This window comes from Acanthopagrus latus, chromosome 6 (genome assembly GCF_904848185.1).
Source record: "Acanthopagrus latus isolate v.2019 chromosome 6, fAcaLat1.1, whole genome shotgun sequence".
Lineage (NCBI taxonomy): Eukaryota > Metazoa > Chordata > Actinopteri > Spariformes > Sparidae > Acanthopagrus > Acanthopagrus latus.
Window position 1 is genome coordinate 5,564,685 of NC_051044.1, and position 27,174 is coordinate 5,591,858.

General features: G+C 40.6%; 2 protein-coding genes and 1 long non-coding RNA gene across 3 annotated transcripts; 1 reads left to right on the forward strand and 2 right to left on the reverse strand.

Moving 5' to 3' along the window:
- The first annotated feature begins 8,715 nt into the window (after positions 1-8,715).
- Positions 8,716-13,185, forward strand: LOC119021687. The gene is made up of 4 exons (XR_005075718.1): positions 8,716-9,572; positions 9,744-9,909; positions 12,021-12,172; positions 12,444-13,185. It is a non-coding gene; the product is annotated as an uncharacterized LOC119021687 (long non-coding RNA).
- Positions 11,332-16,917, reverse strand: hgh1 (HGH1 homolog (S. cerevisiae)). Its single transcript, XM_037102114.1, has 10 exons — positions 16,759-16,917; positions 15,464-15,586; positions 14,654-14,792; positions 14,361-14,498; positions 14,036-14,187; positions 13,852-13,952; positions 13,187-13,285; positions 12,555-12,646; positions 12,351-12,473; positions 11,332-12,131 (listed from the first exon to the last, which is right to left on the reverse strand). The coding sequence occupies exons 2-10, from the start codon at positions 15,571-15,573 to the stop codon at positions 11,913-11,915; spliced, it is 1,173 nt and encodes a 390-aa protein (XP_036958009.1). The 5' UTR covers positions 15,574-15,586; positions 16,759-16,917; the 3' UTR covers positions 11,332-11,912.
- A 2,509-nt stretch (positions 16,918-19,426) lies between these two features.
- zgc:153675 (uncharacterized protein LOC768179 homolog) lies at positions 19,427-26,012 on the reverse strand. The gene is made up of 3 exons (XM_037102234.1): positions 25,819-26,012; positions 22,385-22,472; positions 19,427-20,866 (listed from the first exon to the last, which is right to left on the reverse strand). The coding sequence occupies exons 1-3, from the start codon at positions 25,825-25,827 to the stop codon at positions 20,580-20,582; spliced, it is 384 nt and encodes a 127-aa protein (XP_036958129.1). The 5' UTR covers positions 25,828-26,012; the 3' UTR covers positions 19,427-20,579.
- Between the last annotated feature and the right edge of the window lie 1,162 nt (positions 26,013-27,174).

The following is a 27,174-nucleotide window of genomic DNA, read 5'->3' on the forward strand; positions in this document are numbered from 1 at the left end:
AGAGACATGTTGTAGTGTCTTAAATTTATGTCAGATTATTTTACCTCCCAGTGGGATAGACCGTCCTACAAAATGCAGATAAGGTCTCACAGTATATTAGGACATTAGGGCATGTGAGGGGAGAATGCTGTATCTGCAGACTATTTCTTCTTATACTTTGCCAACTTTAATTTAGCTTTTATTCATATATATACATATATATGGGGAGGGTTTAGCTTTAGCTGGCTAGCTTCCCACCAGTTAGCTCTAACTTGATATAGTTCTCTTGCTTTAGCTGTCTAGTTGTTCTGCTTTTACTTAAACTTTAAATTTATGTGACACAATATTTTATAATAGCTTATGGTAATACATGTCACAAAATATTTGAGCCTACTTGCAGTGTTTGGCTTTGTAGTGCAGATTATTATTAGGCTCTATTTTATTTTCTGTTAATTGGACAGCTGAGCAGGTTTTAGTTCAGTTTTCATCCTCTAAACCAGATTTAAAGTGATATAAGAGGATTTACAAGACAATAATAGTCTACTAAACTGAGTGTGGAGAGACTTTTTTTTTTTATTAAGGTTCAAAAATAACAAAAGAGCAGCAGCCTGTTGCATTAGCTGTGTCAGTTAGCCTGGCCATAAATTGTCATTATTTATTACTAACTAATATAAAATTGGTTGCAGCAGGGACACATTACAACAAAACTCTAAGCAACAGCTTCAAAGTTCCACAACACAGTGGTTTTCTCCACCCACAGCATAATTTCCTAATCAATTAAATGCCATTTTCCAGCACACTAGAGCAAATTTATTGATAGGATGTCTCAATATTGATTTAGCTCATGGTACAATGTGCTAAGAAGCTCCTGCAAGCCTGAAAGCTCATATGCTTTATGCCTTTATCGCTAAACAATTTACCTCATGCCCAAAGTAATTGTGGTATGTGTTAGTGTATCGGATGATTTGTGTTGTTTTCTTAATGTTGTTTTATTGATGTTGATTAATGTTCATTGTCCATATAAAAACACATATGAAATGAATATTATTACAGTAACTCCTACAACCTTATGTTTGATAAAAATCCCACCGTATGTGAAAAAATGAATACATGCCTGAAAGCAGGGCCGGCCCGAGGCATTCATTTCATTTGTGTCAATAATTGTCAAGCACAGGTGACTCCGCGGTGGTGGGAGGGGGCCCCAAATCAAATTCTGCCTAGGGCCCCCAAAAGACTTGGGCCGGCCCTGCCTGAAAGTAAACACATGCTGTGTAAGTGACCTCCTGACAGCAGCAGGTTGTCTGATGTGTCAACCTGCTACACTGCTTGAAGGCAGGGTGGATTCAAGCACACAGATCCAAGCTATGAAGCAGCTCTGACGTCCTCAGACTGACCTTTGACCCTTAGGTCAGGGTGTGTTAACCAAGAACACATACATATAGATACACTGACCAAATGTGTGTTTGTATTGTGTCTTATCTTATCAAAGGTCTCATTGCCTGGCACAGGGACACTGCGGCAGGTCACAGCTCTTTTGTTTTTTATAGTCTTTCTTTTTTCTTCTAATATTTTATATTCCCAGGATGGCAAAGGCATTAACCCTAACTTAACCCTAACCAATGCCACTAATACCTGAACTTAACCAACTTAACCAACGAAGGGAACCACGATCAGAGTAGACCAGGTCATGACTTTGCCACCCTCTGCAGAAAATGCCTGCTGAGGTTCTTGATTCTATTTTTTTCTGCTGCTGTCATCAATCAGCAGGAGCTTCTGCTTTTAAGTGTGAGTTGTCGTTGTGCAATGCTGCCTCTGATTGGTTGGCTGATTCTGCCAAACAGGAAAAGAAAGTGAGCTGAGACACACACACACACACACACACACAGACGCACCACGGCAGTAAGATGGTGTGTGTAGAAGATTACACAAAGTAGATCAGTAGTCTCAGAACACTTCCTTTGCTAGCTACGTTAATGCTAATCTCTGGACACATATATGCGTTCCTGTGTCTCTGTTTGTGAGGAGCCACTCATCCAGACTTTCATATAAACCTGAATTTAACCTTGCTGCTAAAACTGGGTCTCAACCACAGAATGTCCTCACTTTCAGAAAATGCAAAAATCATAAACCTTAATTGGCACTCACAAAGAAGGCCAAGAAAACAAACCCTCTTACACACACCCACAAACACAAACACAAACACACACTGGGAATAAAGTGTGAACTGTTGGTGAAAGGGCAGCCATCCAACAACAGGTAGAGGCAGAGCTCGAGTCTGAACGACGGTTAGAAAGATCGCTGACACACCCACATACACACACATTCAATGCCTTATAATTGTTGCTGACAAGAGTCCACCATGTGAGTTTTAAAGCTTGATATTTTATTCATACCTATTGTCTTTTATAATCAGGTCACTGTGTGTGAATGCACCAGAAACATTTTTCCAGGGAGCTCAGCTGTGCAGCTGATTTGGTGATGATCAGATAAACAGTACGGAGACAAAGAATTTGAGTAGAACAGAAATATACTGAATATCCAACTGGTGTGTGAGAGTTGAACATGTGATTGAAAAACCATGGTCATGCTGACAGCCTCCAGGGGTCTGGGGAGGCTTTTCAAGAACCTGAGTACTGTCAAAATACTTTTCTTTTTGTTAGTTTATAGCCACTTTGTATTTTTATCAGATACTGACTGAAACAAGTCGAGAGAGAGATGCAACAACAAGTCTACAACAACTAGCTAGAAACCCCCAGAGCCTCGGGGCTGCCCTGAAATACAGAGTATTGAGGAATATATTGTAAAAATGTAGGTGGCAGCAGAACAAGTAACCAACAACAGCTGATCATGATAGTCTTAGCTAGATTTCTGTGGCTGGAGCTAGCTGCTGTTAGCAAGTTAGCTCAGTCAGCTGTGAGGCTAGTGGCCCTGTTAGCTGACAGGAGTTTGTAAAGGTCACATCCGTGGATCACTGCTGGAGTCAGGTTGATAAACAGGAGTGAAGATAAATTCACTTTTTAATTTCAAAATTCAAAAGAGTAATCTCTGAGCTTTACTCCCGTCAGTAAATGGTTCTGGTTCAGAGCAGAATCCAAATGGACCACAGGTGTTTATCTCAGAGGGTCTGGCTCTAAAGGCAGGAACACACACTGGCCCAAAAGCTGGACATGTGAAACGTTTGCAGAGACTCTGACGAGTGTGGGAACAAATCTGTTCGGTGTGTTCTGCTGTGTTGGAAGCTTTTGGAACCGTGCGGACGGTGTCTGGTCAGATTCAACTTGCAAAGTCTAAGAGTGTTGGCGGTCGGAAGATTGGACACCATCGGATACTCTGGTTGGTTGTCTGATAGCTGTTCAATGACCATTCTGATTGGTGTGACCAGCCTGTGACAACATCACACAGATATGCCACACGTTTTCGGAAAGAAGTGAAAAAAAAAACTGCTGAATGAAAACCAAAAGGAAATCGGACGTGATGTCAGGACTTCGGCTCTCCACTCAACCCTCTTTCTCTCTACGCTTGTTTTATTGTCTGTCTCTACTGATAGCTGTCCAATAAAAAGAAGACGCCCAGAGGGCTAAATAAATAAATCTCTTGTGGTGATGATGATGATGATGATGATGATGATGATGATGATGATGATGATGATGATGCACTACGTGATCAGAGCAGAGTGTGCTTGGATCCACTGTGGTTTTAGACATACTGACATGAAACCTGCAGCAGCAGTACAACAAGACTGTACCGGATCCTGCTTCGACTGAGGAAACAGACAGATGCTCATCATGTGACAGGATGAAGATCATGATCTATAAAACTTCAAGTTTAATAAATGCCCATAAAGATAAGCCGTGGTTGTTGCCTGCTGTATCCTCACAGGTCACATGACATGACAAGCAAATGACAGAATTACTGTCACGTTTTAGAAACATCTGCACTGGAACCAGACTGAAATGGAACATACTGGTTTGTGTTTTTCTCCCAGAACTCTTAACCAATCAGAGAGTAAACTCAGCTGTTGTGGTTAATCCTGGAAGAAACCTCTGTTACCTCAGTGTGTGTGTGCATGTGTGCGTGTGCCAGTGTGTGTGTGTGTGATTGGGGAGGGGGTGTGTGTTATGAATACACCAAGTGATGGAGGGAGGAGGAGCAGGAGGAGTGGATGGAGTTGGATGCTATCTCAGTTTGGAGTGGAAAAGTACAGCTGTCCGCTCCAGAGGCGGAGACTCCTCTGTTGAGTACACAAGCCAGCCAATCAGAGGGCAGAAAAACACATTGATTGACAGCCGTGCTCAGCGGCATGACAAACCAACAGTGAGGCTCCTGAGTCTGAACTCTGTCTTCCTGTAAACTTTGGTTCAATGTTTCCAGTGAGAAGTCTCAGAGATTCTCCAGTGAAGTGAAACAGCTTCTTCTGTGATGAAGTTTATAATTCTTGAGCTGAACTGTGAAGACGTTAACGCAACTTTACTAAAACAGTTTAAAAAGTCACTATGACATTTACACTGGGATGTCTGCAACAACTAAAACTTGATCTTAATTTAATCACTAACTTGTAAGTAAAATATACTCACACTAGGAGAAGTCTTCAGAAAGTAAATCAGAACTGAATCGTTATTAACCGTTCACTGAACCCCTCCCCCACCATGTTGAGATTTGGCTTCACCAGCATGTTGAAGTGTTGCTCACAGAGCTGTGGTGAGGTAGACTCTCTGAGAAAGTAAACAAAGAGGTTTGGGGGGTAGTGAGGCTCATCTTTCTACACGAGAACGAAAGTTTGAGGATTATATTTATCCATTTATTTACATATTTATCTATACTGGTTCAACTGAATCTGAACCTGTTTCACGATAGCGTTCACGTCATCCAGCAACAGAGAAACACACTGGCTGTTGATCATTCACAGATTTGCTGTGACAGCAGCACTGATGCTCACGTTAAACATGAACCTCTGCTGTTGTTAATGAACATGAGTGATGACGTGTTTGTCCGAGAGATCTCACCACGTCACTTACTACTACTAATGATGATAATAACAACAATAATCATGATAAACTTAATTTATCTGGCATTTTTCTTGACAACGTTATAAAATGCTTGACAAAAGGAAATTGAATATACTATGAATAAATAAATGAAGGACTATATGAAACTGCACTATACAAATAAAGACTGATTGACAAATAATTGATATATAATAATGAAATCATCTGCATTAACATTGATTCCCTAGAAACTCTGATGCTGCTGGACAGTTTTACATGCCACTGTGTGCAGAGGCAACCGGGTAAAGGAAGATTAACAAGAGATCCATTTACACTATAGACTAAATGTCTGAATAAACTCATGACATGTCCTGTGTTGTTGTTGATGTGACATTATTTGTGACTCTGTGGAAAACAGAAATGATCCAGTTCTTTGCAACAGCAGCACCAACAATAACACCATGTGCGAATGCTCGGCTGGGAAAGTTGTCTGTTTCCTCTTTAAGTTTTTTATCTGATGTAGTGTGTTCACATTCATACTGTGCCACAGATCCTCCTGCTTTCTTTTAGTTTTCTCTTGCCTCTAAAGTTAAAACGTGTCGTGTAACCAGAGTGAGCTCGGCACCTTCAGCTGTGTGTTAGATTCATTTATTCACATTAATTCAGTCTCACAGATCTCGCTTGAGTTCTACTCATCGGTGTGAGTGTGTGTGTGTGTTCCTGCTGCTCCACTGACCTGACAGCTTGCACTGCGCACACACACACACACACACTCACACACACACGCACACACACACACACACACACACACACAAAGAGGAGCTCACCTCAAGAAGAGAGAGAGTGAGGGAGTTGATATTCTCTCAGCAGTGTGGTGAATGTTTCACAGGACTGACAACCCCCTCAAAGTACACACACACACACACACACACACACACACACAGATTCCACTGGCTGTGTGTAATAAGCTTGGACTGAGAAAGCAGAGCGAGAGTCAGAGACTCCAAGTCATGTGAGAGCGTAATGCTTCAAAAATCAGCAATGCACAGAGTGATTCGTCCCACTTTAAAATCTGTAAACTAAAAAAATATTTATATTAGTAGTTTGTTTTTGTTTTTTTTAAACAACCATCCTTGAGAGCCAATCACAGGTCTTTAAAGAGCGTCAGCCATCATGGTTTGCAGGTGAAGTGAGTGTCAGCTGTTTGTGTCTGATCAGTTTTGGATTCAGGTGCGTCCTGTTTGCACGGTTGGTAGTTTACATTTAGAGGAGATGTGCTGAGTTTCACATCTTATAAAATGACCCACAGTTTGTCAGATCGCTAATAATTTTGATAACTGTGCAACAGTTCTCAGCAAAGCTTGTCAAGGGCTGTTTATGGTGTGTGTCATGTACTGGTCATGACATTTACACTGTGACAGGATGTAAAACTAGGAATTCAACACTGCCTCATCATAAATCAGCTACTTCCTGCACTGCAACAATACACCCAAACCTGCGTCACCTCAGGCTGCTGACGTCGTCTGTGCACCTTAAGAGGATTTACCACTAATGTACATATTGGCTATCAGCCTACAGTATTTACCTGACAACACTCTTTCACTTGATCCCCGGTTTGTTCCAAAGTTTAGAAAGTTTTCTTGTTGTATAGTGAACATGTAGTGCATTGTAACTGTGCTTTTAAACTACAGTGTGAATTCCCTGTTACAGATTCTCTGTCTCCTGTCTAAGGACTACAGATGTGAATTATTGAAATATAAAATATTACTTTAGTAGGAGTGAAAGTCACCCATAGGAACAGAAATTTAGCAGAAGTCTTTTAAAAATCTGATGTTTAATCTAATGGATCAATTTTAAAAATGTGCTACTTTGGCTCTGACAGCATGTAACCTAAAGTAACTAGTAGTGAATGTTTTTTCACAGGAGGTTGGACCAAAACCTTGTTGTTTTTCATGGGAAGGTAGACCATATCTAGCCATTCTATTGATGACCACAACCGGTATGAACAGGTATAATTTTGGTATAAGCAAACCATGTTTTCTAATCCAAACTAAGTTGTTTCTGTATCTAAAACTAACCAGACCATAAGCACGGCGTTATGACAAGACAAAGGCAAAGTTGATTTTGAACTTTTCTGTCTTTTTTGCCTTTATGTACTCAGCTCACGTTTATTCTGGTGATTGGGTCTAACATATAAAAAGCATGTATAAACTGCTGCAACAGAACAACCACAGAACTGGTAAATTCATTCAGGATAAAATGTCCTTTGAGTCGTGACATTTGTGTGTTAGACAAAGTGTCTTGTGTCTGCAGATTACACCGTTATCAGCATGAAAATGAAGTTACTGCACGTATAGCACGATTACAAAGTCTCTCATTCTTTGAGACAGTAGTGCTGTCAGTCGTGAAAGGCATGTGGTCAACGATGAATAATAAAATAAAGATTTGCATCATGTTTTACATGTTAAACCTTGTGATAAAGTGCTCTGTAGCTCCATCTGTCTAATACGTGCGTAGTGAAAGCAGTACAGCACATTCATTTCCAGCTGCGATGAAAGTTTGACAATACAAACAACTGTGGGTGTGTGGGACACGTCTGACACGTAACGCATGTGTGTGCATATACACAAGGAAGTGAAACAGGAAACCTCAGCGTCCGATTGGCTGGCTGGGACACACAGATCTGCCTAGATACCGAACAGCTCGGTGACGCTGAACTCATCCGTTCAAACACAAGTCTTCTTTTCTTCTCCTTCCTGTGTTCACCCTCCAGTGAACAAAAAAATGCAGCGGTGTGTTGAGTCTCGACATGTACTCGAGCTCGGATGCAGCTCTCCAGGCGAACACCGGCTCAACAGAAGCCATCAATCTACACATCAGCTTTTTTTTTTTAAAGAGGAGTTCTGTAGAGTTTATGCAGAAGTTCTTGAGTTGAAGTGGCATAAAGCATCTGACTGTGAGGTGTCCTTATTCATCAGATATGTGTAATAGAGAAGATTACATACTACCAGAGCAAAACCATTTATATGTAGGCTACAGGATATCTGAGCAGTGTGGGTTGACTTTACTTTAAAGAGAACACTAACTTATTTAACAACCATTCTTCTGTGTTTGTTACTGATGGTTAACTGAGGTGTGTGATTAATAGCTCCTAATGGTGCCTTTTACCCCCCTTCTCGATGATGTTCTCAGTGTGAACTAAGAAGTTCCTAAACTGTTAGGATCTGACCTTGTGTCGAGGTGGAAAAACTCACAGACAGGCTGATAAAGAAACACCCGGTCAGCACACACGCTTAAGGACAGATAGTATGTTCAGACTTAAACACACACACTGTTTAACCTCTATTCTTGTATGGTCGCTGTTTGAAATACATGTTTTTTTCTTGATCTTTTGACCCCAGAGAAAACAAATCAACAACTGGTAAAAATGTGCTCTAGAAACTACAGTAATGTTAATCTTAAGATTTATACTTCTCTATTTGTAAAGAGCCATGTTGACATAACCCTGAACTGAACCCTCGAATAACCTGTTGCAGACAAGAGGACTGGACAAAATTTCCTCACTTAAAATGTTAATCTGCAACAGTTTCTCCATCTCAGATGTGACATCACATTCGAACTTGTGGTTCCTTCATAGTTGCGAAGTATAAAGTGTAGAGTCATGAATACATTGGCTGTACGATATTCACACTGTTTAGTCAAAAGTGTTTGTTTTATATTTTATATGAACTCTGATTGATTGTGTTGAGATGATTAATGATTTATTGATTCATTCATGTGCAGTTGTTGTCATCAGGTACAATCAGAGCATGTACAGTGTCTCCTTGATGCCACCAGGGGGCACCAAAGTCTAACAAGTGTGAATCTGAAGCTGTTTCCTCGCTGCTCGCAGTTTGTTTATATGTGCGCACATAAAACAGACAGACGCTTCACCAATCAGAACAAAATGGACCAATAATTATGTTGATATTAAAAAAATAGTCATCATCTCAATAATATCAATGATAAAGCATCAGCATCATGACATTTAATGTTTCTGTGATAAAATGACATAAATAAGATCCACAAGTGCAGCAGATACAAGTCAGAATTTAAAAAATGCACATCCGTCACGAGAATTCTTTTTAGTTCGTCTCAGCCAAAAGGAGGCCGATCATTTGAAAAGTAAAGCAAATTAAACTGAGAAAACTGTGGTGAGAGAGTTTTAGTTGTGGCTGTGTTTCAGGCAGAGTAATTTGGGGGAAAACATTTTTTGGGACCATGAGTGATAAGCGGAGGACGCCAGAGGCCTTTAAATACCTCAGGAACGTTTTATTGATCTGAAGCGCGTTGATTCCACTAAAGTACTCTCACGCAGGCCAGAGGGGGCTGACGTCACTCCTCAGCTGGGTGACGTCGCTCAGAATCTGCACAGGATGATGCTCCCAGTAGCGCAACCTATAGCTCAGATTCACCCTCAGAGGGCGCCAACGAGCCCGGCCATACTGACAAGTATGACCGAGACACTGGCAACTGTCCTCACCTGCGAAGCATACCGGCGTCATCACGAGCGAAGGGACGCCTTCAGAGTGATGACAGACAGCCGGGAGTTAAATATGCAGAGAGGCGGTGGGACAATAGAAACATTTAGCGATGTGTTTCCTTTGTATGAGTGAAGTTTGACAGAAAACTCATTTTTGAAGACGTTGCAAAAATCGGCATCAATCATCAGTTGTTTGACTTTTTTTTGGCGTTTTCCCACATCCTGAGCTTGAAATGTTAAACCATTAATTCCTTTAGGTGAAAAGGAGCACAAGTCTTGTTTTATAAGACCTGTTGAGTGTAAACTAAGATGTGAACGGTTCAGAGGAGCGAATAACTTCTTACGGGACATTAGGGAAAAAATGATGCATCTGGAGGAAGAAGGCGACGCGAGATCTTCCTCCCCTGAAATTAGAGGCTGCAGGTGAGTTCCTTATAAATGTGGCAGGTGGACATTACTTCATTAGATTGTGTTTGTTAACAGTGGTGTCACTGAGTCATGTTTGTCATTTGCCGATTACTCAGGTATGTTAGGCATGTTTGAGACGCTGTCAAAAAATGCCTGCAGGTCAAACAGGAACAGATTTGTGCTTGTTTAAAAAACAGCCTGGAATATCTCCCTTCCTCTTCATTGTTATCTGTCCCTATACAACACAAGACCTCCTGGTTACACTTCAAGATTGTGTTAATAGACAGAATCTTGAACCATTTGCCTCAATTCTCGTGCTGTAGCTTAGTTTAAAATCAACAACCAGCTGAGCTACTATAAAATTAAAATTAAACCTTCACAACAGTAAACAAGCTGTGCGGACCTTGAGATGATCTATGAGCATTCATTACATTATCCTAATCTAGTGCTACTTAGCTTCAGGTTAACGTTAGGTTAGGTTACAGCCTTTCATAACATTAACGGCTAACGTTACTGAGCAAGTGAGCTAACGGTTAGCCTGCTACACAGTTGAACTATTGGGGACAACATCTCTTCTCTAAAGATGTATTTAAATTATCAGTAGTTTAAAACAATTACTCGTCAGGAAACTACTTTAAAACTTACTTCAGAAATTATTAGTTTTATGTAGGTCCGAGTGGTGTTACTAGAGACGTTAAGTACCTTAGAGACGTTAGTCACGTTAGAGACGTTAGGTACGTTAGAGACGCTAGAGCGCACCAGATGATGGCGTTTTTTTTCACGCCTGGGAGATCGTCATCCAGGATGGCCGAGCGGTTTAAGCAGATGTTACTTCGGAAATCCTCACTGCGCATGCGCTCAGCCAGGGCTATATGGAGGTTTGAAGTTCGCGTCCAGGCATTGACAAGTGTGTTTCTGACAACACGCAGTGCTTTTGTAAGGTGTCCCTGCTATAGAAAGACACCACTGATTGCAATCAAATGAGTGTGTTGAACACTGTAAATTACCAAAAACTCCAGTTTAAGTAATGATTGGACTGTGCCTGCTGAGGAGACTCAGGGGGCCTCCTGAGGACCTGGCTTGACTCTGCTGTGGCATCGGCCATTTTCTATGGAATGGTCTGCTAGGGCAGCAGCTTCGTGACTGCTGACAGGAAGAGGTTTGAATTTGAAAATTTTTCAGATAATTTGAAATGGTTGCCCCCCTGGACCCAAGTGCAGGTGGTGGGAGAAAGGAGGATGATAGCCATTATCTCCCCACTCTGTGTGTTAGTGTGTGTCTGTTCTCTGTGAGGACTAGTTTGAGCATGAACATTGAGACTGAAGACATTTTGTAAGTTTAAGAGAGGTTGTGTTGTATTTCCTGGTTTAATCTTGTCTCTGTGTATAGGTTAAATATTTCAATCCAAGGTCATCACAGCATGTAACAATATCACAATTCTGACAAAGTCACAAAGTTGTTTATTATGCATTACTCTGTTAAAATGATTCAACTTTAAGCTCTCTGACTTACTGCTGAGTGATCTCATGAGGTGCTTGAGAGACTGAAACTCTTCTTGGTTTATTTTCAAGTTGAAGTTGAACTTCCGCAGAGAGGAGAGCAGCGGTGCAATTGTTGAATGTTTTAAACTCAACGTCAGCATAGAGAAATGACAGAATCAGCAGATGCTCTGACACCCCCTGCTGGTCAGCCAATCAAAAACGGCTTGAGAGTATCAACACCCTTTACAATCAATTTCATGATGTGCAGCCATTGTTCAAACTAAGAGAACTACACAAATGTATCAGTGGATACATGTGAGAGGTTTGGTGGGTATCTTTCATGCTTCAACAGAAGACTGAGTTAAAATCCATCACAGCTGCAGCTGGTGACCCAACAGAAAACAATCATCTTTTACATCAGCACTTACTTTGACTTGTCCTCCAGCAGTGAGACAGCTCACTGTGGAGCGTTGTGGTTATTTCTGTAGATGTCCTCTCATCTCTTACTGACAAACATTACAGATTCAAACACAGGATTCATTGTATAAGTCCATCCTCCTGTTTTTTGTCTGTCCCCTCTGCTTCACTGTTCTTCTTCTTCTGCTCCTCTTCCTCCTGTCTCATCCTCTCCTCTTCCTTCTGCAGCTCTTCTTGCTCTTTGAGGTCAGCCTCCTTCAGTTTCTGCTCCACGTCTTCAGGAATCTCCACCTCCATCAGGTTCTCCATCCCCTGCTCCGGCTCGTCTCCTATCAGCACCTGGATGTGAACACAGTTTCCAGGGAATTAAGTCCACCAAGGTAAAGCTAATGAAGTCTAATCAAACAGCAACACCTGCTCCCCTGAGGGATACGATATTCAGCTTTTGTTTTAGACTGTTTGACTGGGGTGTTCATTTAATGTTATCGTCATTTTGAAAGATCTAGTCTTTTTCATTATTTGTAGGTTAAGCAGAGATGATTGTTGGATGATTCCTACCTGGACCAGTTTCTCACAGGCGGCTGAAACGTGGACGTCTTTCTCCCCCTTGTGAAACTCTCTCAGGATATAATAAATGTTCTTGTCTTTTAGTGTCTGCCGGCCGGCTTTGGTCGCTGTCAGCTGCACAAGAGACGAAACAGTCAAGAACTCAACATGAAAACATCGCTGAGTCTACATGTGTGTTTGTTTGCAGTGTCGTACCAGGAAAAGTGTTTCCAGCAGCATCTTTCTGATGTCAGGGTCCTCTTCTCTCTTCTTGTCCTCTGGGAGGTACTGCAGGTCCACAGGAAGACCTGAACATCACATCAACTTATGTTAGAGTCAGAACTAGTGTTACTCAACAAGAATCTGAGCAGAACCAAAGACGGTTCCTACTGAAGACATAAACCTTGATTAAGTTGTCAAAAATATAAAGTTCATTTATAACAAACCTCAGTAATTTTCAGCTGGTTTTTTTGGCAAATGTTATAGGATTGAGCCAAAACTAACTGCAGTGTGTGTGTTTATGGTACTGAAGTAACATGTGCAACAGTGTGACTCACGGATGTGTTTACTGTGTCGTACATTTACAACAAAAATGGAGCTTTGAGCAGGAGGAAGAAGATCAGGGTTCCCTGACAAATTCAAGGACTGTGTCTATTTCCAAAAACTTTCAAGGATCCCTGTAAGATGCATCAGGCTACAGATAAACACATAATATGTTTGTCAGATGAATTCTGTTTTTGTTTTGTTTTTTGTCTTTCTATTGGATTTTTTGACAAAACAGAAAAATAAAGAATCTCATCAGACTTCTCCAAAAAATAAACAGGTTTCTATCAGAAACAAAAACTCACCATCGTTTTCTTCCTCTGTCAGCTCCTCTGGACCGGCCAGTGGCAGCAGGAGGAAGGGCAGGATGTCCACAGCGTCACTTAACAACCACTCATGATGGGCTGGACGGGTTGAGGAGAGGTTTGGATTAGAAAACTCGGAAGTACTGTTAGACTACAGACCAGGGAGGTGGTGCAACATCTATAATGTTTCTCTGAATTATTCTTCTGTCCCATTATTTAGCGCTCAGTCAAAATATTAGAGGATCTCAGGTTCACTTTGACTGTTTTTTTCACTGGGGACTATGGATGCAACTTCCCCTGAAGGCTTACTGACTTGTAGATACAGTTAGAAGGAGCAGCTGCGTCTCTAAGAGAGTTGGATGCATTTATACCTTTGAAACGTCTGGTTAGAAAACATTTCAGCAAACTGCGATAGCGATTCAATACATATAAATGTCACAGCTGTACAGTTTGGAGTTCAAAAGCAATAAGAAACGGTGCAATAGGAAGTGACTGTAAGACAATGGAATCTGGTTACGTGGATCAGTGAAGAGAGTCCGATATCCAATAAGCCACCCAGTACCGATGTTGGACTGGACAGTTTTGTTTTGATATAAGATTGGTATCCAACCTCCCTAATAATACAAAGCAATCAAGTGTAAATGAGACCTCTGTGTGTGACTCACTGTGGTCAAAGCAACAGTTGCGTAGGGTGCCAATGACTCCGCCCCTCCTCACCACTGATGCCTGGAACTGAGTGAAGGGCAACAACCTCTGGATTACACACCTGCAACACACGTTGAATAATCAGCATTGGAAAAATTACTAAAAACTGCGAGACACAGATCTCTCCTCTGTGTGATCAGTCACCTGTCCTTGTCCATGATGTAGTTCCTGGTCTCGGGCAGCTGGGTCAGGTTGGACAGCAGGGGGCCGAGGTAGTGGAGCTTCGCCTTCTTGTTGAAATCTTCAGTGCAGAAGATTTCCACCAGCTGAGCCAGACCGATCCCCTCCTGGAGGACCTGAAACGACATAAAAACACCTCATCTCTCACTATCTCGCACTTTGACCTGGGACACTTGTTCTTATGACCTGAGAGTCTTTGTACAGGTTCAGCAGCTCACTTATACATGTGGAGTCAAGCTGTGTGAGTCAAAACCCTGGAAAATCCCTGGAACATTTCTATATCGATCACCTTAAAAACAGTCTTGCAGGTCTTGTTGTGGCGGCTCAGGTTGGACAGGATGGTGCAGATCTGGTCAGAGAACGGGTATTCTGGATCCTCAAGGTTCTTCAAGAACACTGGAAGAATTTTAACATCTGCCACCAAAACCTGAATGACACGAAAGAAAGATACTTGTAACATGTTTGACTTGATCAACACTAAATCCAGCACATCTATTTAGACGTACTGTCGTTTGTGTTCTGTTTTATTTGTTAGGTGTCTGTTTTCACAAACAGCTGACTTATTAAGAGCTGACTGATCACCTGGTGCAGGGTCTCATCAGCTGACAGGTTGACGAAGATGTAGTAACAGTCCTTCACAATAGCAATGGAGGGGTCAGAGGTCAGAGCAAACAGGGCAGCAAGTAAGTCGGGTTTAGTGCGAAGGAAGCGGCAGCCATCCCTAAAAACAAACAAACACAAATGAAAGAGAGTGAGTTACTTTGCCAACTTTAAGCTGCGTGATGTTGCAAAACGCTGCAAATCCGGATGAATAAATCCTGCAAATGATTTTAGCAGCTGACATAAAAACAGCTTCTTTATTTCTGAAGTTATTCATAACCACTGCCCAATTAGTTTACACTCCAGCACAACAGAACAGTTGCTTGTACATGTCAAGTCTCACATATTACCCGTCCAAACTTTAATTATAGTGTATTGATCATCTGTGATGTAAACGCGCACATCTGTAATGTGCATACTGCAACAAGTTTAAATAAAATCAATATATCTCATCAAGCTGTGGTGGAATCAGAGTCTGGTCAAGAGCTGCAACAATTTTGTTTTTTAATTGATTAGTCCATTGACACAAATTTAATAACCAACTATATTAAAAATTGAAGTCATTTTTCAAACAAAAATGTAAAACAGTCGCTGGTTTCAGTTTCTTACAATTTCTACTATTAAGCTATTACTTAGGAAAATAATCAGCAGGTTAACCAAAACTAAAGTAAATATTATTTTAAGCTTTACTCTGGTCTGCTTCAGGACTAGTCTACAATTTGTATAGGAGTTGAGATCGACATTATTATAACATTATAAACATCATCATCCTCCTCCTCCTCTTCCTCCTACCTGTTTCCTGACAGTCCCAGGATGTATTCTGTGGCCTGACCTTTGACATCAGGACGTGTGTTGGGGGTCAGGAAGGACAGCAGCTCTGCAGCCTCAGAATCACTCAACATCTTTTAACAGCATCTGATGAGCAGAAATAAAACCACAAACAAACATCCGTTCAAACAACAAATTACTTTTGACTGTTCTCATCATTATTTTCACTCATTGTTCTTAACTGTTGTTATTTGTCACTGTTATTACAATCACTGTCTGTAGCTGCTGCTTGTCTACGTATCACTAGTTTTTTATGTCTGTATTAGTGTTGTTTCATATATTTAATTCCTCAAAAGCCTCACCAGGGAACAATGCCTATATGTATTGTCAAATAGACAAGCCTCCATGACTGATCTGATATCAGTAAATTTAAACTCCACACAAAAGAAAATCTCGATAGGATAATGACCAAGAATAAATAGATTCTTCTTTAGTTTATGTATTTTACTGTTGTTAAATTTCCACAACTAACAAACAATCTAACCTAACTGTTCATGTAAAATTGGATGGTTGGATATGGGTGCATATATCCGTTTATATGAATATGCAATGAAGTCAAATGCAATGTGTCACAACACAAAATAAAAATTAAAACACAAAATAAAAATTCAGATATGTCAGAGAATAAACAATGAAGTGAAACTCTAAAATATCCCTCACTCACTTTGAGCAGTTCATTTCAGTTATTATTATGATTGTTGTTAAACCAGTTGTTATTCAAGACACATTTAAATCAGGTCCTCTACCATATTATGAAGATGAAACTAGGATTATAAACTCAAAACGTTTATAGTGTGATCTGTAATTAACTGTTGTTTGTCTCTAGCATGTTCAGGCTGTGATTAGCTTCATTTTCTACATTGTCATTACAACTGCAGATCTGTGTAATTAACTGAATATTGCCATAAACCCAAATGTTTATCTGTTGTTATTTTAACATAAGTGCCTTTATAATTAAGTTTACTGAAGTATGAATTTAAGTATGAATATCAGTTCCAGGTCAGAGTTGTTGTTTACGTTAGCATACTAGTTTAACGCTAGCTTGTTGACATGTTATATACGATGCTAGCGACAGCGGCTAAAGTTTAATCACTCTAACACGTTTTAACTTTCCAAAACATGAGGACAAAGTTTACAGACATTTTCTGACAGTTTGACAAGCTGGTCTGCTGAACTCTTTCTCGAGAAGCTCACTGATACTGTTGTCTGTTCTCGAAAATGACTTCCTAGTATATAAAAAAAGAAAATAAACGTGTTACCTTAAAAGAGCTACAGGACTTGTCTTGTTTTCATCTCGATCTTAAACACTTTTCTACACAGCTTTTATCTCAGACAGCATGTGAGCAACAGCAGCCTTGTGGATACATGTGGACGCTACAGACTGAAGCTACATCCCGCCCTTCTTCCGGGTTAGCTTCTTCTTCGTCGTCTTTATTCTCAGCAGTTTAAACGCCGCTGATTGGACACGACTGCCCCCTCGCGTCAGCCACGTGTGGCGCTCTCTGGTGAGACACAGCTGGAGCTGGTTAAAGCTGGACAACGTCCAAAATGCACTTTGAGGACATGCTGTACTATTTGAATGTGCCAGAGACAAACTTAACGAAACTCTAATAATCTGTATTTTATTATGGGTGAAGTTAAACCGCATCCATTAAAACAAACACAAGTCACACAAACTGTTTTGTTTGCACATGAATGATCAAATTTCCTCCTCATTTTGTTTTAATTGTTCCTTTTACTATTGCTATTATTTTATTGTATGTCACTATTTTAAAGTTGCAAATCATAAGCATTTTATTTTATTTCACTTCATTGTTTATTTTTACAGGGGCAGAGTGCAATTGCAAGTAACTGCAAAACAAAAAAATAAAACATAAGAGCAAGTACACTATATAAAACAGCACAATATATAAAAAGTAAATCACTGTGGATATTACAGTACATAAAAACAACACACAACATACAACCTGATGCTGGTACTTGTCTCTATTGTGCTGTTTGAAATAATTACAGGCCACGGAGTTGATTTCTTTTAACTTTTTTTAACTGTCTCTGAGCAGGTGAGACTGTAGCCACCAAATAACTGCATGACCTGAAGGAGTTGTCATCAGAAGACAGACACTCAGTTTTCCTGCTGCTTCGGGATCCTGTTGTGGTTCATCTCCAGTGTTTGGCTCGTCTCGTTCGTCTTGACTGCTTGTCCTTGGGATTCTTCCTTGTGACTTGTCCATCACTTGCAGGAAGATAAAGTGGTAGTTTGATGTCTCTTTGTGGAGTTTGTTTGTTTGTGGAGGTTTTAGGTCCATTCGTCGTGGTTTTGTATTTGTTTATGGGCTTTTGTGTTTTATTTGTGGGGGTTCTGTGTTTGCGGAGGTTTTGTGCCTGTGGAGGTTTTAAATTTGTTTGTGGAGGTTTTATGTTTGTTTGTGGAGGTTGTGTGTTTTTGGAGGTTTTATGTTTGTTTGTGGAGGTTGTGTGTGTGGAGTTTTTGTGTTTGATTTATGTTTGTGGTAGTTTTGTGTTTGTTTTTTGGAGGTGTTGTTTGTTTGTGGTGGTTTGTTTGTAACATCACTGCAAAAATTGCTCAGAAATAACCCAACAAACATGACAAAGACCTAAAGGTGTCAACCTGGCCTCTGAATTCCCCAGATCTCAATCCAGCTGAGCGTCCACTGGATGTACCATGAGCCAAGAACGATCCACGGAGGCCCCAACGTGGATGGGACTCGGCTCTGGTGCATCCCACAGATGCTCAACTGGTTTGGGATCTGAGGAATTCAAAGGCCAGTTCAGGTTCATTTAGGTTAAGATCATTTAATACATTAAAAGAAAAAAAAAACATTTTCATTTGCTGTAATCACATGAAACATGTACATTAATCTTCAAAGTTCAGAGAGCAGATTTAGGCTTGGACTGAATGAGCTGAAGGCAAATAGGTGAAGTGAGAATGGAAGAAAAGCATTCAGAGAAAAATTACTGGTGCAAGCTGAGGAGGAGCCTGTAAACTATACTGATTAAAATGCCTTTTGGATTTATTCAAGGGCTCATTTTCTATCTAATATTAGTGAGTACTCGGTTTAAAACAAGGTTTAGTGATCTAAAGGTTGAGATTTAAAAATCTTCAGTCAAATTAAACCTCACTTAGGCAAGTTTATTTCTAAAGAACCATTCAGAGACATAGAAACTAATCAAAACAAAAAAAAATAAGACATTAAAACAGCATCTGAAAGACAGATGGGAATAAAAGCAAATATAATTAGCTACAGTTAAAAAAAAGCATTAAATAACTTTACTTTGAAAGCCACCTTCAACAGATATGTTTAATCTATTGATATAGATGAGTGGACAGTTTTACCTCAATTACGTTACTACTTTTTTTTTTTTTTTTTAAATACGTAACTGTATCAGAATAAACTTTTTAAATAACCCCCCCCCCCCCCCCCCCCCAATCCCTGTACTAGTAAACCAAATGTGGTCAGTCCTGAAAACGTTTAGTTATTTATAGAACAGTAATGAGATTTAAAAGTCTATCTTTTGACACACAGGGAGTCAGTGCAGTGATTTAAATCACACATTAAAGCAGAACTAAGACAAACACACACAAACCATTCTGTGGAGACTACAATGAGGCTGCATAATGAGCATATAAACTACTTTAGCTGCTCAAAATGACCTTTTGTCTGTCTGCTTCCTGATATTACAGGCAACGGGTATTTTTCATATCAGCTGCAGGTAAAACATTATAAACCTCTCACTGAGCTGCTGTTAGCTTCATTCATGTGATAAGAGATGCAGAGAGGCTAACCTGCTCAGACATTATCAAACTACACATGGGTCCTGTTAGCTAACTGTGCTACCAGGACCCATTTACAATCTTTAAAAAAAAAAGCCTTTAAGACTTCATTAGCACAGAAATTGACAACAACCTTTAACCTTTCAAACTACTTTATTGATATATCCAAAATAACACATACAACACATTCAAATAGTTTAGACCCATCAGCAACAGCTCCCACTTGCTCAAAATGTTGCATTGAAATGCTGATACTTGCATACAAACGTTCACTAATGTTGCCTGCACCACAGTACAGTGACTCTGATTAAAAAGGAGCAGTTCAAATATTCACTGACTGACCAGTTCAGACAACATCGAGCACTCTTCCCCTCAGACAATCATTATGAAATGCTGCTGAATGTTTTTCTTTTTTCCTTTTTCTTTTTTAAATCTTACAAAAAGTCGACCAGTCGAGGTCGAACACAGCATTTTAACATCTCACACAGAAAATGTCGGCAAAAATGTAGCTGTGAGAAAAAGGCAGGAGCCCGGTGTTGATTGTGTCTACAGTCTTCAGGAATGCATATCAGAGGAGTGATGCAGATCCAAGGCTGCTGGGGAAACGCCGCCCTGGGCTCTTCCAAAGGATTAAAAAGGAGGTCAGACTCAGTGAAGGCTGTAGGCTGAACAATGTTGCTGATCCTTCACTTTTTTTTCCTTATTTTTGTTATTTCTCTCGCCACAAACTATTCTTGTCACATGGATTTCGATAGTACTTCAATAACTTTGAAAACAAAAAAGAACAAAAAAATAAAATAAAAAAATCAGCATCTTAATTCAGAAACACTTCACCAAATATGTGTAGTTTGCAAAGAGTGAAGAGATGAAGGAACTGCGACAGCGTCAGTCTGGATTGTAAACAGATAAAAAAAAAAAAAAAAGAAGTCGTCCACCACGTGCTGAAGTGGATCCTGGTCCATGTGATCGGCCTGGAGCCAGATATTCACTTCCAGACGTACGAATCCCACTCAGAGTCACATGAGTAACTTTTTATGAAGCCTGACTGTGGCTCAAAGCATCTTGTAATTCTGGATTCTACTGAATATTTGCGGTACTGAATGGAGTATTTGCATCGTCAAAGTCTAGATCTCTGTATGGTGACCACATTCAAGGCACTGTGGAGTTTGATTGGCAGACAGAGATCAGCTGGCAGCCTCTCTCTGTTGGCTCAGGGCGGGGCAAGTCCATCATCATCATCATCATCATCAATCATCATCATCATTATCATCGTCATCCTCCTCCTCTTCACTCGGCCTTGTCTTTCCTCTTGGCTGTGAACGGGACCTTGCTGGCTACCGTCGAGCCGACCGTGGAGACGCCGCCGGCCACAGCAGATACCCCGCCCTTCACCAGCCCCACCCCCATCGAGGGCACCGTTGTCACGGCCGACTTGGTGATCTCCAGGCTCTTGCCGCCCACCCAGGCCACGCCGCCCACCGCTGCGCCCACCACTCCCTTTGTGACGTTGAAGAGGCCTCCGGTCACCCGCCACATCATGCCAGGGGCAGGCGCCACGTGGTCTTTTCCAGAATCTGAAAAACAAAACAAACATCCATGAAACATCACAATATTCAGCTTTCAACAGCCACGAAAGTGCTTCTGCACAGCTGGACGAACACTTTTTACCACAAATATCTGTGCTCACTTTGAATGGGGTCTGCATTTGAGAGGAACTATCGATTCATTTTCATTTTGGGTCATTGCATGCTGCGTTCAAGACGTCCTAAGACTGACTTTAACCAACTTTCGTCACTACTTACTTTGCAGACTGCCTGCTGCATCAGAGAAACGTATACAGTGTCAACATGAGCACAAATATGTAGAATTTACTTGTAGTTTTGAAACATAAAGAGAGATTTCAGGTCTTGTGATGTGGGCTTGTTTGAGGTTCTTATCTATAGTCAGTGTGTTGCAGTAGATGACCGTTGAGGGAAGGCGGTGCTAAAGAAAAATGCCAAAAATGTTCAAAATATAACGTACACGGAAACCGATATATATTCTTTAGGTGGGACTTATGTTGAGTGGCTAAAACACGTCTTGCTGCTGGTTCGATTCACAGCAGTACAACACTGTGCCGGCACATCACGCTGCTTCTCCACACAGGTGGAGAGCTGATGATCTACTGCAGGTGACACACTGACTCGCAAGTACCTCATACAGCCCCACAACGAGAGACCCAAACTATAACTTTAATACATTTATTTCAGATGTTGTAAGTAGCATTTTTATGGGTGACTTTCACCTTTAACAAAGTACATTTTTAATACATCTTTACTATTTTAGACCGTGCAATTTAGCACTAAATACAAAGTAGAAACAGAAGCAGATGATAATATCATTAGTTTCACCAGTTTTGAGACATTAAGTAATTGAAATATTTGACCTTGTGGCAGTGGATGACAAGTCAGACATCGAAGTACTGAAATATTACTTTGTCTGGGCAACATGAAAACATGGAGAAAACCGTCTTGTACATGTTGAAATATTTCAGTGGATAAGTGAAATCTTTGACCGTCTGGCGGCTCTGGAGCAAAAGTCGGGGATTCACCAAAAAGTGAGGAACGTCTGTGAACTAACTTTCACTGCAAATCAGTTTAAAAAAGCCAGCCACAAAAACAAAAGAGCGAGCGAAGATGAAATGTTGATCTTTGTTGTGTTATCAGGTGCTCCAGTCTAACCTTTAACCAGGAGTGTTTCTTTATATCTGAGCTGTCTTAACAACCCTCTGATGGTCTGATGTCTATAATTCACCTGGTGGGTAAACTGTCATCAGGTCTGATATGTTGAAAACAGAATTATGTTTCATCTCATCATGACAACACTGGTGTTTACTGGGTGCAGCAGCAGGGGACCAAACTGGTGCAAAGTGTCTCAGCGTTTGGACACAAATAGCAGGTTGGAGCCGCAGCCGCTCTTACACAAACACACGAACTCCCCTGACGGACCGACTGTTTCTGAAATAGAAGCGCGCAACGAGTGAGCACAGATTGCACCATATTCCCCGCTGATGTCTCAGCATTTAGCCACAGCCTGGGGAGGTCACTCCTCACCCTCTGTAGGCTGGCTGTCTGCGGGTTCGGCTTCGTCAGAGGCCAGGCTGGTCCCGGGCTGGGGCTCCGCGATGACGCTGTTCACATTCTGGAAAACACAGAGAAATAAACCCTGTTTTTTTATTGACTCTGAGTGAAACAACCTGCACGACACATCTCTACCTTTAATACCTTTTCATGATCTTGTTGACTTCTTCGATCAAACGGTTGCTGATTTAAATCACAATTTTGCAGTTACATTTCTAAGACCTTTTTAAAACCACCATGATCACAATGAAATACTTTTGGTACGTCCATCCAATTTACGCCACGACAAAACATACATAAGCAGTGTGGGCTCATGGGAGCTGTTCTCGTCACTGTTGAACAACCAGTATTGTTAATCTGACCTGTCTCCGGCAGAAATGTTCAAGGACGTGATAGTGAAGGTTTTTTTAAATTCACATTATGTTTAGACACGTTCGCGACTCACTTCCTCACTCTCTGGAGACAGACGGCTAAAGGAAACGCACCGATGCCGAACAAATATGTACAAAGTTCCACTCTTTTGATGCTATTTTGATGCAGAAATGTTATATAATAATATCTTTAACGTACAATTTCTGGAAATTAGATATTTTACGAGGAGATTCCACGTTAGCCCCACACAACACACTGCCTCACTCCAGCTGGAGAACTCAGATTTTTGGATTATAGCCTTTTTCTGTTAAAAGGACTTCCAAAACGCTGTACTTAAAAGTAAAATCACAGTATCTTTCAACCTGGGGCCGATATTTACATGATTTGGTGTGTAAATGTTTAATACTAACCAAAAATTATGGAATGAGTCCAGCAGATCGCCTCAAAGCTGCAGTGGTCCTTTGGGGAAACTGTGACTGCCTTGTTTCTGTCACTGACAGGCTGAGGTTGTTATTCGACAACAGTGACAACACAATTCCTACAGAAAGAGACCTTTCAGTTAAAGAATGAGGTACCTTGTTTCAACCTTAAACACAAGTCTTGTTCAAGGAGACGTCTCGTTCAGAAAGGTGAGTTGTTGGGAGTCAGAATTTGAAATTTAGCTGGAGAAACTGACAGGAACAACTCAACTCTCCCGAGATTTCAGAGTGAGACTTTTTCAAGAATGAGACTTGTGTTTCAGGTTACAAAAAGGATCTCACTATTTAACAGAAAGGACTCTCTCTGTAGGAATAATTTCTGAAATATTTTACCTGTTGGTGTCAGTGGGACCTTATGTACCTTTAAGAGGTCACAGTTGCCCCAAAGCTTCACACTGCACTGAACTCCTCTTCATGTAATTAAGACAATATTTAAAAGAGACACTCAACTGATTTTACACATTACTTTACCGGCCAGTTAGTACTACTGCAACTGTCTCGAGGAGCTTCTTCAAACCAGTAAAATAACACTAACTCGTAAGGATGATGCCCTCTTGAATTATGGGAAATGTAGGGAGCAGTGTTTTTAGAGTTTACTCATTGTATTGTTTAATACAACGTTTCGTACAAAAATCTTCATCAGGTTATCGTCCGATAGAATAAAACATATGATTGATTTCAGTTTCAGGTTATTTTGGAAAATAGCCAGATGAAGGTCGTTGTATTGAAACATTGCTATTAAAATTGTATCCCTGGTCTCAAACGAGGTGTGCAAGAGGTTGATTTATCCGATTCTGTCCACAGGTGTGTGATCTGTGAATCCTTTGGTCAAATGAACGACAGGTTTTATAGAGCAACATGTTTATATTTCTCTAAGTAAGACAAACCTATGTTAATTAAAAGGAGGGCTATTGTGCTTTTCTCCCCCTTACCTTCAAAGGTTTTTTTTGCATGTAAAAGTTGTTTGAAAGTTAAAAAGGTCAAAGTCAGCAGCAACAGAAACTCCACTTTCCCACAGAAAACATTGCTCCTGAAACGCCTCGTCAGTAGTCCCGCCTATATTCTGTGACTTAGTGACCTCACACTATGTCACCTTGTCACACATTTGCCCAATTTAAACAAAGCAGCTAGTTTGGCAGGTAAAAATGTATTTAGCACAGCTGCACTGTTGTTGTTGTTGAAGGTGAGTGCTCAGGCGTGTGTGAGCTGACCAATCAGAGGAGACTGGGCATTCGGAGGGGGGGGGGGGGCCTTAAAGAGACAGGAGCTAAAACAGAATAACTAAAGTATGTAAACCTTTTCTATTAGTAACCAAAAGTAAAATCTTGAACTTAAAAATGAGCTGAATGTCTCCTTTAGAGGTCGTATTCTTAAGAGACTCATTAAATCCTGACACCTACGATTTTGACACGTTAGGAATGAAATTCAAATTTCAAATTGGATCTTTAAGTCCTGAAAATGAACTTCAGACTGCAAATCTCACACACACTAAAATTAATAGAGTTGATGTCGGGTTGAATCTTCTATTCCTGTTGCTCAGCAGGATAAACTCAGATTTGTGTGCGTCTTTCACGCCCTGCCATCCGGTGAGGGAAAAAATCTATTTATTTCAGCTCAATTACAGATTTGAGTCTCTGTCTCAGCAGCTGTGCTCAGATTCAAACCTGTAATTATCTAACAAGCTGTACTTATCACACTCTACAGATTATATATACATTTTAATACACATTCATTTCACACTTGCTTGCTCGACAGAGGTTGTTTTTTTTGCCCCGTATACATGTCTGTTTCTATATTTCATTGAATTTGTGTTCTTCCTGTCTCCTTTTTAAATCACTGATGATGAAGTAATAAATGCAGTTCAGTGTTGCACTCATGTTTTATTTTTTATATTTGATATAAAACAGTTAGGTGACGTATAAAAGACGGGTATCTGCCACATGGAGTGTGAGCAGGAGATCCACCTGACTGCTGAGCATGTCAGTGTGGGTCATCGTGATCTGAACTTCGTCACAAAAGCAAACGAGACTTTAAATTCCTGCACATCTCACATGCTTGTTGCTAAAATAATCATTCTCTTTCCTATAAGTTGAATCGTCTTACAAAACATCTCCCCACCCCCTCTTTCTTCTTCTTCTTCTTGTGCCCCACAAAAGAGGCCCAGATCCAAAAAGTTAAGAAACACAGCTGCACGATATCTGATACATGTTGGCACAGAAAGTCAAATCTGATGTAAGAATTTGAGTTTTTTTTTCTTCTTTTTTTTCTATCAGGATTTGGCACAGCTGGATCTGGAGTTTGAGCAACATTTGCAGGAAGCTGTGACACCATTCTTTAAGGACACTGGACAGAAAATCACACTTTTTTTTCTCCAGATAAGAAGAAAAAAGAGACATTACTGCTAATGACATGATATATTTGAACTCCACGTCATTATTATCACTCCTGGAGCCTGCAGCTGAAGTCACACAGGTTGATCTCATGCAGTTACCTCACACGCTGGTTAGTGACCCACATATTGAACACGTTAATATGAGGATGCTGGTCGGTTCTTACCTTCACCATTGTTCCCAGTGCTTCTCTCCCACACACACACACACACACACCTGGCAGAGAGAGTTGAGACAGGAGCAGCTTCTGTCTTCAGCCTCGGAACCAAAAAGGAAAAAAAACAAACACCTCTCTGCTGTGGATGTTAATGGGTTTAAATGTCGGGGAGAGAAAGGAAAGCCTGCCGCTCGGATTCTTAATGTCAGCGGCTGTTTTGTTTTTTCCTCTTCTCGCTCTTCGCGTCTTTTTTTTAAAATCGCTTTTAATTCTGCAGCTTCTGAACTTCTCTTTACAAGCGGAGCTGCGCAGCTCTCTTTTCTCCCTGCTGGTTCTGCCGACGTGGCGCCTTCAACCAACACACACACACACACACACACACACACACACACACACACACACACACACACACACACACACACACACACACACACACACACACACACACACACACACACACGCACTGGACTTCCGTTGCCGACCTTCACAATAAAATCCCTCTCAGTGGTGAGGTGTCCTGATGACGTGTGGTTTAGGAGCTCTGTGAATATTTTAACAGACAGTATTTTAAATTTAATTATTCAGCGCTGCTTCTTATAAAATAGCCTGCCTCGTTCTTTTGTCTTCCTTTGTCATTTTTCTGTTTTAAGTTTGATTTGATTTATTATTGTTGTATCGGGGACCAGAGGTGAGAAAAATGATGAGAGGAGGACGTTTTGTTTTTCATTATGCACTTTATGAAAAAAGTCTAAATGCAGAGAATAAAGTAAACTATTCTAGTCCATCAAATCCAGTTAGCTGAGCGACCTACACCCATTAGAGCCTATGGTCTCTGCCATCACTACATCCTTGGAGTGTACAGAACTTTTCCTTGTGACTTACTATTTCTAAATTTCTACAGCTTTTTCTCAAGTACAAGATCTGAGTACTTCTGGTTGACTTATGCAGTACTTTATTTCTCCTTTCTTTTCCTTACTTGAATGTAATCATTATAAATAATTGGGGGCATCACTGTTTTATCTGTGGTACGTAACTTAAATGGGGAAATCCAAACTTCAAGACAAGTTTACACAACAATTATGAAAGAAATAAGACTTTTCTTTCACCAGGAAATGCACCTCTCAATAATTTTATCACTCTTCTTCTAGTGGTTGGTGTTTGATTCACCAGTTAAAGACTCCACTGTTTTAGGTTGGCCTTTTATTGTGAAGACAGGAAGTGTCTTGTGGGCGGTCTTTGCAGCTCCAGCTCCGGATCCTGCAGCTCCAGGCAGCCACAGCTGGTTGTTTCAGAATGTAGGACAGCGTGTAATTTCTCTGAGTGACATCTGAATGTTTCCCACACATGGATGTACATACAGGCCTG